This window comes from Mercurialis annua, linkage group LG2 (genome assembly GCF_937616625.2).
Source record: "Mercurialis annua linkage group LG2, ddMerAnnu1.2, whole genome shotgun sequence".
NCBI classification, from domain to species: Eukaryota; Viridiplantae; Streptophyta; class Magnoliopsida; order Malpighiales; family Euphorbiaceae; genus Mercurialis; species Mercurialis annua.
The window spans coordinates 12,905,949-12,922,738 of record NC_065571.1 but is presented as its reverse complement, the minus strand read 5'-3'; the positions used below and the strand labels follow the sequence as shown (position 1 = coordinate 12,922,738).

The window sequence follows — 16,790 nt, the reverse complement described above, 5'->3', positions numbered from 1 at the left end:
ATTATATAGTTTTATAATCTTTTTTTAATTCTATTATAATCCTTATTTTCTCCACATAAATGCAGATCATGTATAAAAATCACTATAAGATTATGCACACACAATAATTATTATTAGAATGGTATAATTACTTAAAGCATATTAATTAGACACATAATATAATATAGGTATACTACACAATTATTGTGTCTGAATGTGATAGCTTTTTAATATACCAGGTTCATCACAATCAACATATAGTATAAGCAACAAAACAAATAATGTCGTGAAGATGGCTCAAAGGTTTTGGTTAATTTGAATCGATTGATAAAATATTTTGATTCGATTAAGTGGTTAAACTTTTTTTTAAAAAAATTGATCAAATTAATAGATATCAATTTTAAATATATTTATTTTCATTTATTAACTTTTTAATGATCACCCAATAGTTTTTATCTTTAGGGACTAAAATTTCTACTATGAGTCATTTATTTTGTCTTGAATGTTTCTAATGAATATGAATTTTTAGATAGCAAAACTTATCATTGTTTAATTTCTTTTACATTAATTACTTTTTATAATTAAATGTAAGTATATACTATTTATTTATAAAACATATCATAATAGTAAAGTAAATTTATTTATGTATCTATATCTATATGCTTATGTAATTGAGAGGATCAAACGAGCATTTTCATGAGTTATCAATTTAAATAAAACACTTATTTAATTTTTTAAAGTTGTGATTAATATATAATTCTAATTAGTTTCCATTTTCTTAAAAAAAAATTAGTTTCCAATTTGAATAATACTAAATAAGTATTTTTTTTAAATTTAAATTTAGAAAATATGTTTATTTTCTTTTTAAAAAATTATGATTACTAAGAAATTGTCATTAGCTTTTTTAAAATTGAATAAAATATTTATGTATTATTTTATAAGTTATAAAATACTAAATTTAAGTCATTTTATATGAATAAATTTTTAAAATATTAATACTAATTGTTCCGTGCAAATGCACGGGCTTACGACTAGTTTATTAGGATACGCATTAAAAAGATTTAACTGTTAGACTAAACTTGTTATTGGTTCAATGAATATTTTTTTTTTTATCACAAATGCTATTTTGATCACAAATTATTAGGATACGCATTATACCATGTTATTCGTGAAACAAATCAATTGTGTATTAATCATGTGGAAAATTAAATAATAAAAAAATAAATAATAATTTTTTTTATCACAAATGCTCATTGCCTTATTATAAAAATAATATGGCGCAACGGTTGTATGTGATAAAGACTTTTGGTTTAATACATTTAAAAATATAGTCATCTAAAAATATTGAAAATATCATTCATAAATTATTATTTCTTCAATCCGGTAACATTTACAATGTAAGAATGATAATTATATTATATGACAAGATGCTTAGGTTGGAAACATATACAAATTTATTGAACATTCTGAAAAGAAATTAGGTTTAATTTCATAAAAAATCACGAACTTTACATAAAATTTTATTCACGACTTTTAAAAGTTGCTATATAAAACTATGAACTTTCATATTTTTCAAATCTATAACTGATTATTTTTCGGTGTATTTTTATCTTTTATTATTTTTAAATCTGCCAGATTCTGGGGGCCGCGTTAGCAAAAATACACTGGAATATAATTTGGCAAAAAATTTGATAAAAAAAGTTTTATATGACAACTTTTAAAAATCGTGATTAAATTGAAATTTTATGTAAAGGTCATGATTTTTTAAGTAATTAACTCAAAAAATTATGATAAACTATGTGATTAAAACAGCCTCACTTCTTCAAAAGAACTCGCAACTTGCGAATCTGGGCTATTGCAAAAATTGGTAAAACCAACATCCATATGCAACAAACAATTTTTAATGATCACAAAAATTTAAACGACTTAAGAAATATAGTAAAACAACTAGCTAGATTCATCAAGAATCAATATAGATGATCGTCTAGAATAATAAAATTTTAATGAAATTCAAAAACACACCTATAACACAAAAGCGACCATTACAAACACACAAAGTCAGTTCATTTAAATAAATATATACAATTGGATAAAGAGGAGATGATATTTTGATCAAGAGACCAAAGATTGTCTAATTTTCATCTCAAAATCGGTTAGAGTAAAAAAAGTATAATCTATATTTTTACTTAATTTAACTTTCATTAGTATAATTTTTGTTATAAAAATATAATATTGACACTTGAAGGTTTGGCCCAGTTGGCCAAACTCTAATAATATGTGTATGAGGTTGAGGGTTCGACTGTTTTACAAAGTCGGGGTGCTATTGAAAGTTAAAAATACGAAATAGGGTGCTTTTGAAGAAATTATAAGGTGAGGGTGCAATTGAAAAAATTTGAAAGGTCGGTAGTTTTTCAGACCTTAAATCTTTAAAAAATGTCTAACATTAACCCCCGCTAATCCCGCTAACAATTAGAGTAGGCTATCTTTGACAAAAATAATAATAATACTGTATATAAAGATAAAATAATAAAAATATATATGTTATTAGTGTTTATTTGATGTTTTAAATCTGAAAAATAAAAACATTTCAAATTTTTAACTTTAAGAAAAATATATAGAAAAAAACTGTCATATTTAAAATTTTCTAGACTTTGATGTTTTAGCCTTTGCTCTTAATCGTAGCTTTTAATGTGCCGCCTAGAGCATGTCACTTCTTATGCGAAAGCTTGGAGTAAAGGTTTTTGTCACCTTTTTGTGGCTTTTACTTATATTTTATTCCTCACAAAAAAAAAAAGTTAAACATGAATAGAAAGAAGTGGTTGAATGGGCTCATCGAATATGAGCAGAAATGAGATGACGAGAAGCATGCATGGAACTAGAAAAAGACAAGAGAATCATTCAAAGGAGGGTGGGCAGACATCCTTGCACCCATTTTGCTTATAACAATTTTTATATGCATGACAACCAAACCAAAAACATCTATGCATTATCAAGGTACCCGGCCGATTCAAGTTTCCCCATCATTTGTTCCTAAATTTATTCACTCTCAACTTGTTTTGAATATTTTAGTAATAAAAATATATTTTTGATTATTTTTATTTTTCGAGTTAATTACATATGAAATCACTACTTTTATACGAAATTGTAAAAATGACACGACCTTTAAAACGTGGCAATTCATGGCACCACCTTTTATTTCTTTTCAAAAATAATACGGGCACATTTTTATTGGCGTTTTTGCTGACGTGGCATGACACATGACACTTCCATCGGGTGTTCATGTCAGCAAAAATTTATCTAAAAATGTGCTTATGTTGTTTTTGAAAAGAAATGAAAAGTGATGCCCTGAATTGACACGTTTTAAAGATCGTGTTATTTTTGAGAATTCGTGTAAAGATGGTGATTTTATATGTAATTAAACCTTATTTTTATTATAATAAAAAGATACTAGATATCACGACTTTAATTTTTTTTTTTTGTCATAAATATCACTTGAAATTTAGAACTCTTGTCTTGACTAATATGTATCGAGTCTGGTCTCCATAGACACAAAACTCTTTCATATTTCTTAATTGCTCCCTTTGAAATCAAAAAATTAAAACACTTTATTCCAGTCTCCGCGGATGACTTGTAATTTTTCATATGCATTAGGAAAGTCTAAATAGGAAGCAGAATAGTTTTTAATTTAAGGAATGAATTAGAATAGTTGAAGTATACGGTTTCTTTTTATAGTAATTTTTATTTCAAATGCAATATAATCTCATAATAATTTCTTAACATATAAATTGTATATTAATATAAATAATAAAAAATTCTATAACTTCTTAACATAATAATTTCTTAACTTGAATGGTAATACCACTTTTACTTCTTGTACAAGCTATTGAGCTCTCTTTTTGTAAACCCTATTTTGGGATCTTTTCTATCTTAATACAAAAATATATTTGAAACAAAAACCTATAATTCATTAAGTGGTTCACTTTCCGAATTGCATTTGGTATTGAGTACAATATGGCCCAAATTATGGTGCGATGTGATGGCAAAAAAACTTATTTGGCCTATATGTTGGAAGAGAATCGATCAATCTTGGTCTTCTTTTGGACAAAAGTTTAATGGGATTTCTTGTCATAAGACCCATTACACATGCATTTGTTAGCATTTACTTTTCAACTAGAGAAAATGAAAGGTTAAACATCTACAGACCCTTGCACTATATTATTTTTATTTATAAAATTTTTGTACTATTTTTTTATTTTTCTGGTTCCTCTACTTGTATAATTTTTGATTTTCAAATTCTTTTTTAATTTTTTCCAGTCTCTATACTTAAAACTTTTTTTATTCCTCTAATCCTTCAGAAAGACTTGAAAATCAGAATTTGTCAAATGCAGGGACCCAAACGTAAACAATTTTGGAATAGGGGGCTTCTCGAACAAAACTAGTAAATAGAGGAGCTTCCGAATGGGTTTTGTCAAAATAAAACCACCCTATTAATTATTGGCGAACCAGCATTTATTTTTCATCCCAAACTAAATAATTTATTTTAGTTTTCGATAACTTAATCTCTTTCTAATCATGGTTTTACTATAAATCCTTCTTCATTATTTTTAGAAATTGTGAGCGATCGGGAATAAAGCTTACAGTTACTTTAGGGTCACAGTTTCTTTCAATATGAATCCCATGATCCTAGGGTGTGCTTTCGGTCCAAACCGAATCAATTTTTTTTAGTTATTTTCAAAATCAAACAAACATTTTATTAAAATATGATATATAATTAAACCAAATTAGTATTATAAAAACTGAAAATTTAATAATTTAAATCAAAATAGACCAAATTTACTGGCTCCATTAATCAATTTTGGTTCCAATTTATTGAATATCATAACCCATAGATAAATAGCATTCAATTTTAATTAGGGTTAATTTCATAAAAAATTACAATTTTTACACGAAGTTTTATTTTAATCACAATATTTTAAAGTTGGCATTTAAAGGCACGACCTTTTATTTTGTTTCAAATCTATCACCAAAGTAAAATTTAATGTATTTTTTCTAAAAAAAATTACTAATTCTATATACGCTAGCCGAAAGATAATAATATTTGGTGTCGATTTATAATTTGGGTTAGTTAATGATTTGATGAAGAATTTAGTCAAAAAAAATACACTAAAATGATAGATTTTTAAAAAAAAAAAAAATGAAAGGTCATGGTTTTAGATGACAACTTTTAAAAATCGTGATTAAAATGAAATTTCATGTAAAGGTCGTGATTTTTTATGAAATTAATCCTTCTAATTATAATATTATCAATTAATATAAAATTTATTTATAGGTTAATTTTATTTAATAATACCACGCGTCACATATTTAGTAGATAGTTTATAATTCTATATGGTGAACTAGGTAGGCCTAGTTGTTTAACTTTTACTCCCCTTTCTACACAAAGTCTTTATCTAATATCTACTTTGCAATAATTGCAAGAAAATACGACCAATTAATAAAAACATTTTAATCTGGTTTGGATGAAGATAAAGAAGTTATAAAAAATTTATTTTTCGAGAAACTGTAAATTTTTCTTGTTTGATTAAATTTAAATATATTATATTTCGGAAAGTTATAAGTCCAACTCCCTAATTAAAGAGAATTCACTTTCTTATTAAAATTCAAATAAGTTGTACTTGCTTAAATCTCACTTGGTTTGAGGCAAGTTTAGCGAGCACCGCCACAAATATCAGAGGGTTTAGTGATCGTTTTTAAACATCAGGGGGTTTAGTGATTACAGACCCAAAAGTCAGGAGCCATGGGTGATTATTAGCCAACCATGTCAGATTAAATTATACAAATACATTAAATCGATTAAGGGACAAAAGTAATTCAAAACCGATGTGAACCTATGAGGTACTGACACAATACGGGTAGGGTTGGAGTCAGAATTTTAAAAAGTCAAGTAGGGCGAAAACACTCCGTATAAAATAAAGTATATAAATTTTCCGACAAAAAAAAGTATTTTCTGGAAAAAAAAATTCCGAAATAAAAAATATCAGAAATTTAAATCTATAAAAAAAGAGAATAAATTATTAAAAAGTGAAAAAAGATATTTGTGAAATTAGAAAAAAGAAAAAAGTATTTTTCGTAAATAAAAAAAATCAGAAAAGAAAAGTCAAAAACCGGTAGGTAAAGTTGTAAATAAGTTAGCGAATAGTTTATTGTAGGAAATTACCACAATTTTTTTATTATATTAAAAATAGACTAGATGTCATATATTTTAATAAATTCTTATTATTACTAATAATAAATAGTCATGCCTTTTTAATCGGTTATTATATTTCTGCTTATTTTTAAAACAATGTTTTAATAAAAGAATCTGATATGTATGTTTTTTTTAAAAAAAAGTTAGTTGTATATTGGTTGTAGTTAATAATTAATATAATTTCTTTTATTTTTTTTATTTTGAAAAAAAGACATCAATTTGTGTGTTTGTTCATTCCGAAGCAATGCGAGGGTGTTTGAACTAGTATAAATATATGAATAAACATTTAGTATGCATTGCAAATGAACAAACTAAACTATTAAAAATGTACTTACTCTCAAAATCAATAAGAATGTCAATCTATCTCTTCTGGAAATTAAATATCTTAATGGAAACAGCAAAAATAAATGCATAAAGAAGTACAAAACCAAGAACAATAACCGCAACTGCTCCGAGAAGTTCATGCTTGAATCCGAAATAATTTCTGACAAAAGACTCCACAGTTTCTCCTGTATCAAGTTTTGTCTTTAAATCTCCATACTGTGATGTAACCAATCCATTTAAGCTCCAAGCTACTGGACATATCCAATAGAACCATCTCCACCACACAGGCATCCTCTGTCATAACAAAAAAAAAATGATGTAATTGATACTTTTTTGATAAATAAAAGTAGCCGAACGGCGTGTAAAATTTCTAGTTCCGCCAGTGGCAACAGACTTCCTAGTATTAATGGAAGATATTGTCTGCATTTGATCAAAGAACTTACAGGCTGAGGGATTATGAACCCTGAGAAAAGATTCCACATTCCGTAGATTGCAGCTGAAATGATGGCAGCAACGTGCTGGTTCGGTGATAACGCCATAACCATCATTCCGTAGAAGGTGAAGAACAGGAATGTGAAGTATGTGAAGAACATGTACCAAAAGAATTTATTTGCTGACCATTCAAAGCCCATCATTGCATATGCTATCACACCATAAAATATAGCTTGAACAAAAACATATGGAATCTCAATGCCAGCCTGAAACCAAAAAAACATCAGATTTTCAAGTGAAGAAATCAACACAGTTTAATTTATGTTTGAACGAAAACGGTAACTAGGTAATGAACAAATGCTAAAGATAAGTTATAAATATAAAGTTTTCGTGTTACAGAAGCGTTTTGAGAAATGAATTTGAAATGATGAAATGTAGGACTCAGACAAATTTTATTGCAACATAGGATTTTATATGCAAGTATGTGCTTGTGTGATAAGTAAAGAGTAGTACTTGTGCAAATGCATATGCCATGGCCGAGTACATTCCTGCAGCTCTTTCTCGATAAAACACTGTCCGTTCGACAGCTACAACAGGCTGCACATTCGATCCGTTCTGCGATCCAAGGAACATGACAGCGACGAACATTGAACCCATAGCATTAAAGAGATCCTGTCTGTTTGTCCTGCGATTAGTTAAATGAGGATAGCATTAGAAGGGAGAGAGACAGAATCCAACATCGGGATTTTAAACTATCATATTCTTAGTTTACTAGTATATCTTACGTTTTCATGCCGAGATCCCAGAACATTGTTCCAAGAATCAAGCCTGTAAAGATTGTAAAAATGAGTTTAACAGCAGTATATCGCGGGTTGCACCAGTAAGACCGATTTTGTTTCCATAAGCATGCCAAGCATTGATTGAGAAATGGCTGAGAGTATTTAGTAGGGAAATACAGGTCGCTTGAACCAGGAACTGGCTTGCTTAATTCCTCAATTAGTACTTTGTTTCTCCTGAAAAATGTATGCAAAAATTAACTCATCAAATTTGGATGAACTTCATTTTCAAATCTGTATCTTAGTTCAGTAAACGTACCTGTCAAGTTCTGAATTCTTGTATATATCAGCAAAATCAACACCTAAAGCTAATTCTTGTCCGGGAGTGGTAACTTCCAACATCCAAGTCGCTGGATTGTATCCATCATTGATCTTACTCACTCCTTCAACTCCCTTCAGTTTGAAAACGTGTGCATTAGTTCGCGACTCAAGTAAATGCTTGAACTTATATACTATGTTGCACGGAAACAGAAATGTTGAGCAGAAAAAGGCGAAACTGTATTTTTACAAGAATCAGTTGTATGCTATATAAATTGTAGACTTTAAATATTTACATACCTCAAAGTACTCTATCAGCTGGCAAGAATGTCGACCGAGTGGTCCTACGTATATTTCTTCTCCTCCTCTCTTCAACAGGAGCAGCTACAAATGCCAATTCATGTCAAAATGCATGACTCCGATTCAAAAGAACAATTTTCTGGTAAATTCTCACCTCGTCGAAGGATTCAAAGATGTCAATGCTAGGCTGATGAATTGTGCAGACAACTGTCCGTCCTGTATCGACTGTGTTCCTAACTGTTCTCATGACAATAGCAGCAGCTCTTGCATCTAGTCCTGATGTGGGCTCATCCATAAAAATTATTGACGGGTTCGCTACTAACTCGACAGCAATAGTTAGTCGCTTGCGTTGCTCAGTTGATAGGCCATTTACGCCAGGCAATCCGACGAATTCGTGCCTCAATGGATTAAGTTCCAGAAGCTCTATAACTTCCTCAATGAACATCTGCAGTTAATTTTAAACAGAATATCAGGACTATAACAAAATGAAGCCGAAAACACAATTGAATTACTGACACCTACCTTTCTGGTATCCGCATTAACTTCAGGCGGAAGACGAAGCTTAGCTGAGAAGACTAGCGACTCGTAAACTGTGACGTGGGGCGAGTGAATGTCATTTTGCTCACAGTATCCAGAAATTCTAGCAAATGTTTCTTGCTTCTTTTGATAACCTGAAACCATGATGTTCCCTTCAATGTATCCGCCGGTTTTTCTGCCGGCTAGAACATCCATCAGAGTGGTTTTACCAGCACCACTAACACCCATAAGAGCAGTGAGTACACCAGGCCTAAAAGCACCACAAACACCCTTTAATAGCACCAGCTTATCTTCATGAACACCATGATTTTTCATTTCCTGCAAAGTTTATTCACAAAAAGAAAAAAATGAATGAAAACATAAACCTGAACTAATCACTGTAAAACAGGATACTAATGGAATTTGCCTCATTTTGTTTTTACCTGAGGCATGTCAACAGAGTATGTAATTTCTCTGAAAACTACAGAATGCGGTTCGAAGGGAAGAACCATTCCTGTTTTCTTGTTAGTCATGGACCTGGAGGACTCACTTCTTTTAAGTTGTTCATCACTCCCTGTGCATCAGATTAAATATAATTAGCACATACAAAGCATGTTACTTGATGACTTGCAGCTACTCTATGTAGCACCAAAATGAAAACTCTGAAACAGGAAAATTGCAGAAAAAAGAACGGAAAAACGATATTTTTACGAGAAAATGTTATAAAGATAAAAGTTTCGGGGTTTCAGAAGTATATTCAGAAATGAAAACAAAATGTCAAAGCATAGGACTCTACAAGTTTCGGTGCAATATAATGCTACAGATAAGCTTTCGCTCTATACCTCGTTCATCATCCTGCGGTGGGTCTTCTGATACAACTGGTCGAGGCTTGTCAATTGCTGCAAAGATTAATAGCACAAATTCAAAAATCAGCTCACTTCTAAAGAAATTAAAATTTTATAAAGCTGACGATACTTACGGTTCAAGAAAGTGAGACATAGACCATATAAGAAGTTGAATAGAAGTGTGAATCCAACCAATGCACCAACTCCAACCCAGTACCAGTATGCTTCTGTGAAAATCCCACGAGACTTCAGAACTTCTACTCCGAGTGGCTCCGTCGAATTTGGAAGAACCTTTGATGTCAGGTAAACTCAAATATTAGCCAACTTTAAAAAGGAAAGCACATATATGCAGGCTTAGGGGTGTGCATGGTTCTGTTCAGTTTGGTTCAGTCTAATTTGATTCTTTCGGTACGAATCATATACAGTTAGGCTAAAATATGATATGCTAACTAGTCCATTTAACCATTTTTACCGAGTCCAAATAAATTTCGCTCTTTGGTTAGGAAGAACGGTCTAATTCGGTTTTTGCTCAGCCATATGCAGAATTTACCTTACTCCAACTCTTTCCAAGGAACTCATTGATTACAACTGCATTCTGCCCATACATCATGGGCGATGTCCAATAAGCCCATGTCCACCATTTCTTAATTTTGTCTGTAACATCAAAACAGTATCAGAAAACAGGATTAATAAGGTTTCGATTTAGTTTTAGTTTTAATTGAAAGATTACTCTTCAATAAGCTTGTATTGCTAGTTATACCTCTTGACAGGACAAAACCACTTAAGGTGAAAACAATCAGCTGTACAAATGAACCAAAAGTGCTTGCAATAAGCATATTTCTACTAACAGCAGCAATGGCTCGGAATAACCCGGAAGCCATCTGGTTAGCAAATACTAGCACCAGGTATTGCTTCAAAAACCTGCACAAATTGCATGACATTCAAACTTAGAAACATAGCCTTGTGTGTAGGGGTGTGCATTCCGTTTAAACCGAACTGAGTTGAACTTTTTAACTTTTTCAAACTAGACTAAACTAGTCGGCCTGGTTGATTTGCCGATTCAGTTCGATTTGATTCAGTTTTTGCACACTTCTATTTATGTGTATATACATAGTTCTGACAATGACGGATTGTGAAAAACAAACATGAAAGATCGAAAAAAAACGTATCATACCTTCCGATATTGGGATCGAATCCGATAACATAGTAGGTAGTGAAAACGAGGATAACAACTTCTATGAATGTAACAGGGATTTTGAGGATCCATGCAGGAAGAGCATAAGCCCATGCAGGATAGAATAGCATGTCTCTTTGCTTGTAAAAGACAGGAATTTTTGCAAGAGTCATGGAAATCTCAGCTGAGCCATTGAATATGATCATAGTGACAATGTAGGACAATGCACCCAGGTAAATTATTCCATCTGCCACAGAATCTCTGTGCATCTCAGTTCTTAAGAACAGTGACATTGAAATTAATGCCACTATTATCAGCTAAAAGCAGACAAAAGGGAAGACAATCAGTTACTTTTCATAAGTACGAACTAAAGGTGTAAACTAGTTGGCTCAAGTCTAATAATGTCGCATTCGAGCTCGACTAGACTCTAAAACTCAAAACTTTGAAGCTCCATCGAGCTCGGTAAAATAATTAAAAATCGAGCAGAACTCGGCTCTGCAAATTATCTATATAAATATTAAAAAAAATTAAACGGGTATTATAAAAATAAATAATTATAAAGGACCAAAAATTATAAATAAAACTCAATTAGACTCGCTACCCTATTTGATATTTGAACTCAACCAAAACAATTAATTTGATTAACTCGTACTCGTACTCGACTCGATTAATTATTAAGTCAATTCCAAGTACTTTCTAGTCAATTCTGAGTAGTATGCAAAAAAAGCTCGGCTAGGTTACTCGTCTATAGTACAGGGGGCGGAAACAGGAAGCCTGTATGATGGACAATTGCCCACCTTATAATTTTGAATCTTTTTAAAATTGTTAATATAAAATTAGATAGTATAACTTTACCATTTTAAAATTACATTTTTCCCACTTTAAAATTTATATTTTGCCAAGTTTACCCTTCTTATAAATTTTTAGTACAATCTTTTCCATACCATAAAACATTTATGAGACTGCCACAAATAAATGTTCATATTTAGCCAAGTTTGTGAATTTGAATAAAAACACTCACAACTTGTCAATTTAGATTATATTACACCTTTGATCATCAAATATGACGTAAGTTTAGGTGTAAAATGATCTAAAATTGACAAATTGTGAATTTTTTTTCCTTCTAGAACTACATATTTGAACACTTTGGTCCCAAGTTGAGGGACGAAATGAACCTTTGTTGATTGAAAATGTAATGGAGTCAAAGTGAAGTCATACCTGGGAGAACTTGAAAATGTAGAAAAATGAATTTCTTTTCATAAGTAGAAATTCTCTGGAGAAGCAAGCTTTGAAGAGTTCCTTCTTACTGATACCATATATTTTTGTTGTTAAAGCAGCTCTATGACTATTAGCCATGTCAAATGGAATTGCAAGCTCATCTCCAACTTTCCTTCCTACGTGGAACGACTGGAATGCGTCCGCCAATTCCTTGGCTGTCACGAATCTGTAAGGCGCATTTCTTCGTGCCCAATATTGTTGCTGATCTTTCCTTGAAGTCACCTGCAATAGTCTCACATCCATAAGTATGGGTTGGCAGGTTGTTGTTCGAGTCGTATGGGTTGGCAGGTTGTGGTTTGGGTTGTCTACAATTAGGAGTTCACATTCGGTTCATGTTCATGCGAGCTCAACTAGACCTAGATTGAATGCCACAGCATCCTCCTACTAATAGGTGCTGTAATTAAATTTCAGAGGTGACAATAAAATGTAAGCTGCATTCTTTCAATATGCATAAATATATGAGATTGATGAAAGTTTTTTGGCATACTTACTTCCTGCAAGAAATCAGCAACGCCTTTTCTTTCGGGACACTTGAAACCCATGTGCTCGAAAAATTCAAGCACTTGTTCACGAGGTCCCTGATACACAATCCGACCATCCGATAAAAGAATAATGTCATCAAAGAGATCATAAGTCTCTGGTGCTGGCTGGAGAAGAGAAATGAGAGCAGTTCCCTTGAGAATGTGGACATTTTGCTTGATTGAGTTCACAACTTGGTAAGTTGTTGAACTGTCTAAGCCAGTTGATATTTCATCCATAAACAGTGCTTTTGTTGGTCCAACTAGCATCTCACCTGCAAAATCAATTTTTGAAACTCACATTCATCTAATGCTGATGCAGAACATTATAATTTACCTGTCGTAACGCGCTTCTTTTGTCCTCCTGAAATGCCTCGTAGCATATCGTTTCCTACCAGTGTATCAGCACAGAGTTCTAGTCCTAGAACCTGAAAATATCAGACAAAGGTATTATGCAGATAAATAATAGGTAAATGAGTTAGTATATCTACAATTATGATGAAATTGATAAATATACAACATTTCATGTATTAATATATGGGAGAATATATTTATGAGTCTAGAATAGGAATCACAATCCGAATGTTTGTACCTTTAGAATATAATCGGTATCCACACTGGTCTCTTCACCTTCTATTGCTGCTGCCTGTTGTAATAGCACATGACAAGATCAATAGCCATATAATTATGGCCTAATGTTTTAAAAAACCCCGACCTTTTAGCCCCTTTTCAATCATACCCTGACGTTGCAAATTTGTCAATTTTACCCTATTTTGCATTTTTGTGTTTCAATTGTACCCTGAAAAATTAAATTAACGTCTTTTGTGTTTGGAAATTTGTTTAAAACATTCTCCATGTCTCGCATATATTAATTGTATATTTTTAAAATTTATTTAAATTTAGTTAAATTAATTAAGAATTTAAATTAGTGTTAATTTGATTATGGTTTTTAGTTAGTTTTTAAAAATAAAGGACTTATTTGTACTTTTTTGAATAAAAAAGAATTTAATTTCATGTTTAGACTTAATTAATTGAATGATTTCATCATTTAAGTAAAAAAATTAACAAAAATTAAAATATTGGGGTACAATTGAAAACGGAAAATTCAAAAGTTGGTAAAATTAACAAATTTTCAACGTCGGGGTAGAATTGAAAAAAAGTTTAAAGGTGAGGGGTTTTTGAGTGATTAGGCCTATAATTATTCAATACAATGATTATGCCTCATCATTCGTGCAACAATCAATGAGACGTTTGCAATGTTAGGATATTTAATGATAAAAAAAATACACAATAATTGAATATTCCAATCTCGCAAACACTCATTGGCTTGTTGTAAAAATAGCCTAGCACAACCGCCTTGTGCCATATCTGAAGCTTATTCAGGGAATAATAATGAGGTATCAAGTTCAAGTTAATCGGAAATGTGACATACTTTCATGAAGACGTCAAGATCAGGATCAGGCTTAACATTCATTGCCTTTTCTCTTCTTGATAACTCTGCCAACATATCTGTACATTTGCAACATGTAATGATATCATATTCTTAAACAACATATATAGCAATATATATAATACAATACGTAACAATAATCTTTAACGTGCTGGTGAGAGTTACGGAATCCATAATATATCAAATCGAAACTGACATGAGTTACGGGATTTAAGACACTTCTCGGGACTGTTAAGCACCTGGATTCAGATTCTAAACTAAGATCAAAAATGTGAAACCGAACATACCATATCGAGTGCCAACCCCTGCACATCTTGCAGCAAAAGCCAAGGTTTCTCTGACTGTCATTTCTCCAATATGAAGATCATACTGACTGATATATGCAGAGCTTCTTTGGGGTACAAATTCATTCATGGTATGCCCATTGTAAGTCACTCTCCCTGAAATCTGTAGAGTAGGATCAAGTTTTCCAGCTAAAGCTAGTAATAGTGTTGTTTTTCCTGAACTTGGAGGACCTAAAAGCAATGTCATTCTGCAAAACATATTGTGTTCAACAACTGATGAATCAGAATCCACAATGGTTTAAAAATAAGATTTATTGTTCATATGTTATAAGCTATTACCTTGATGGCTTAATGAGTCCACTAACATTTTTGAGGATATAAATGTTTTTCTTTTTGCTTGATACAATGTGTAGAGAATTCAGGAGACCCTTCAAATATAAAAGAAATTTAGGATTACATTTGAGAAATTTCAATACCAATTTACTCTATATATTAAATGCATAAAAACTTATTGGTCTAATCATCCAGAAATACTCCACATTTTTTACTTTCTTTTTGTTTATATCCCAAACTTTCTGAATTGTCAGTTTTAATTTCATTTTCTAATTTTAGTTTTAATTGTATCTATGTTTTTCAAATTGTTATTTTTTTGCTCTAGAAAAAATTTAAATATGTCCTTCATATTTGACACGTAGTCTGAATAAACTTTTAATATTTCGAAAGTACTAAAAGTGAGACTATGTGCCAAATATGAAGGACATATTTGAACTTTTTTTCAAGTGTAAAAACTTAAATTTGAAAAAATTGACACAATTGAAACTTAAAATTGGAAAATAAGAAAAAAATCAGAAAATTAGAAAATTTATAACATAAACGAAAAAAATAAAAAAGTGACATATTTTGATTATCAAGCCAAACTTATTTAGTTTTACTTGTTAGTATTTCATTTTTGTTTCCAAAATACATTTGAAATTCCAAAATTTTATATTTATAACATGTTTTGATGATTGAGCCAAACAAATATGATTTAGCCATTTTTTATTTCAGCATTTTGTTTCCATCTTTGAATGTATTTCTGAAACTCTGAGATTTGTATGTCTAAGGCAATAAATGCAAATAAAATTATGAATTATCACTTCTTTTGTAATTTGAATATGACCTCTCAACTTTTATATTTGAATTAAACATAAACTTTTAATTTTTACAATTCGAATGAATAAAATTCGATCAATCTGTGTTGACATGGGACACCTAAATCCAAAAACAGAAGGCATGGTAAGATAGGTCTGGGTGTATACATCATCACCGGTTGATCGAATTTTCAATGAGCTGTTAGAATTACAAAAAAAATGAAATTAGCTTGTGTTTTGCATTTAACCCTATTTATGATATATTTTTGTAAAAAATTTCACCATTTCCGTTTTCACTTTGCAGTTCTGCAAAACATAGCTAATCTAGAATTTGAAAAAAGAATCAGTGAGATGCAATTGCATGCATGTTCATACCTCCACCATATTAGTAATGTAATTGAAGAACGTAGGCGAAGCTCTTCTACCAACCAAAGCTTCTGCTTCAATATTCAGATGTTCGAACCGAACTTCAATGGTCGGAACATGAATTCCAACTCTAAAACAATCAAAAAAACATAAAATTACATTAAAATCACAACAAATTTAAAATAATAAACACGAATATCAACAAAAATTACTAGATTTTTAACCTATCGATACGATTCCTGAGTTTTAACAAGAATTTCTCATTATCTTCCTCAGCTACCGTTACCAATCTATCCACCAAATTCTTCCTTTCTTGCAACCCAAGGTTGTGTATTTTGACCTCATGAACCGATCCGCCGACCGAAGATTTTAGTATGCCCTTCTTTAAACGATCATAAGTTGGCAGTTTTGAAAGCGCAGCCCAGATTAAAGCCTCTTCATCATTTTCTTGATCACTTCTACTAGATGCTGAAAATATTTCTGCAGTGTTGCTCCACATTAATGAGTTACCTCTTCGTACACTGCTTCCTGCTCTATAAAGATCACTCTCCATTGATAAGAAATCTTTCGTTTATCGATTAATATCCGCAACCCGCCAAAGATTAGTTCTATATCTTCAAATTCATTCAAGATTTTGAGTCCTGTTGCTTCAAGAAATCAAGGAAATGAAATTTGTTGCTATTAATATTGTTGACAATTATATATATGTGAATTTTTTCTTCATGTCATTGATGAATTATTTAGTGAAATGATGCATTTGTTGCTCCTCTAACATATAAATATATAATCCTCGTGAGTTGGTATGACGCTCTTCTTACTTAATGGAAGTTACATATTTGAAACGCACTCACAT

General features: G+C 31.0%; 1 protein-coding gene across 1 annotated transcript; it reads right to left on the bottom strand.

Annotated features, from left to right (window-relative positions):
• Nucleotides 1–6,553: 6,553 nt before the first annotated feature.
• LOC126667138 (pleiotropic drug resistance protein 1-like) lies at nucleotides 6,554–16,490 on the bottom strand. Its single transcript, XM_056104629.1, has 24 exons — nucleotides 16,162–16,490; nucleotides 15,947–16,067; nucleotides 14,781–14,869; nucleotides 14,445–14,689; nucleotides 14,140–14,216; nucleotides 13,995–14,075; nucleotides 13,300–13,353; nucleotides 13,045–13,135; nucleotides 12,681–12,982; nucleotides 12,130–12,411; nucleotides 10,912–11,228; nucleotides 10,498–10,658; nucleotides 10,288–10,391; nucleotides 9,872–10,028; nucleotides 9,735–9,791; nucleotides 9,336–9,466; nucleotides 8,899–9,231; nucleotides 8,531–8,821; nucleotides 8,377–8,460; nucleotides 8,078–8,211; nucleotides 7,768–7,995; nucleotides 7,496–7,667; nucleotides 6,994–7,248; nucleotides 6,554–6,844 (listed from the first exon to the last, which is right to left on the bottom strand). The coding sequence occupies exons 1-24, from the start codon at nucleotides 16,488–16,490 to the stop codon at nucleotides 6,587–6,589; spliced, it is 4,353 nt and encodes a 1,450-aa protein (XP_055960604.1). The 3' UTR covers nucleotides 6,554–6,586.
• Between the last annotated feature and the right edge of the window lie 300 nt (nucleotides 16,491–16,790).

Excerpts from the sequence above, each read along its gene's own strand:
- LOC126667138 (XM_056104629.1), bottom strand. The coding sequence starts at position 16,490 with ATGGAGAGTGATCTTTATAGAGCAGGAAGCAGTGTACGAAGAGGTAAC. Across the intron at positions 8,212-8,376 it reads AGCTGATAGAGTACTTTGAG|GGAGTTGAAGGAGTGAGTAA; the intron begins GTATGTAAATAT and ends TTCAAACTGAAG. Across the intron at positions 7,668-7,767 it reads TGGGATCTCGGCATGAAAAC|GACAAACAGACAGGATCTCT; the intron begins GTAAGATATACT and ends AACTAATCGCAG.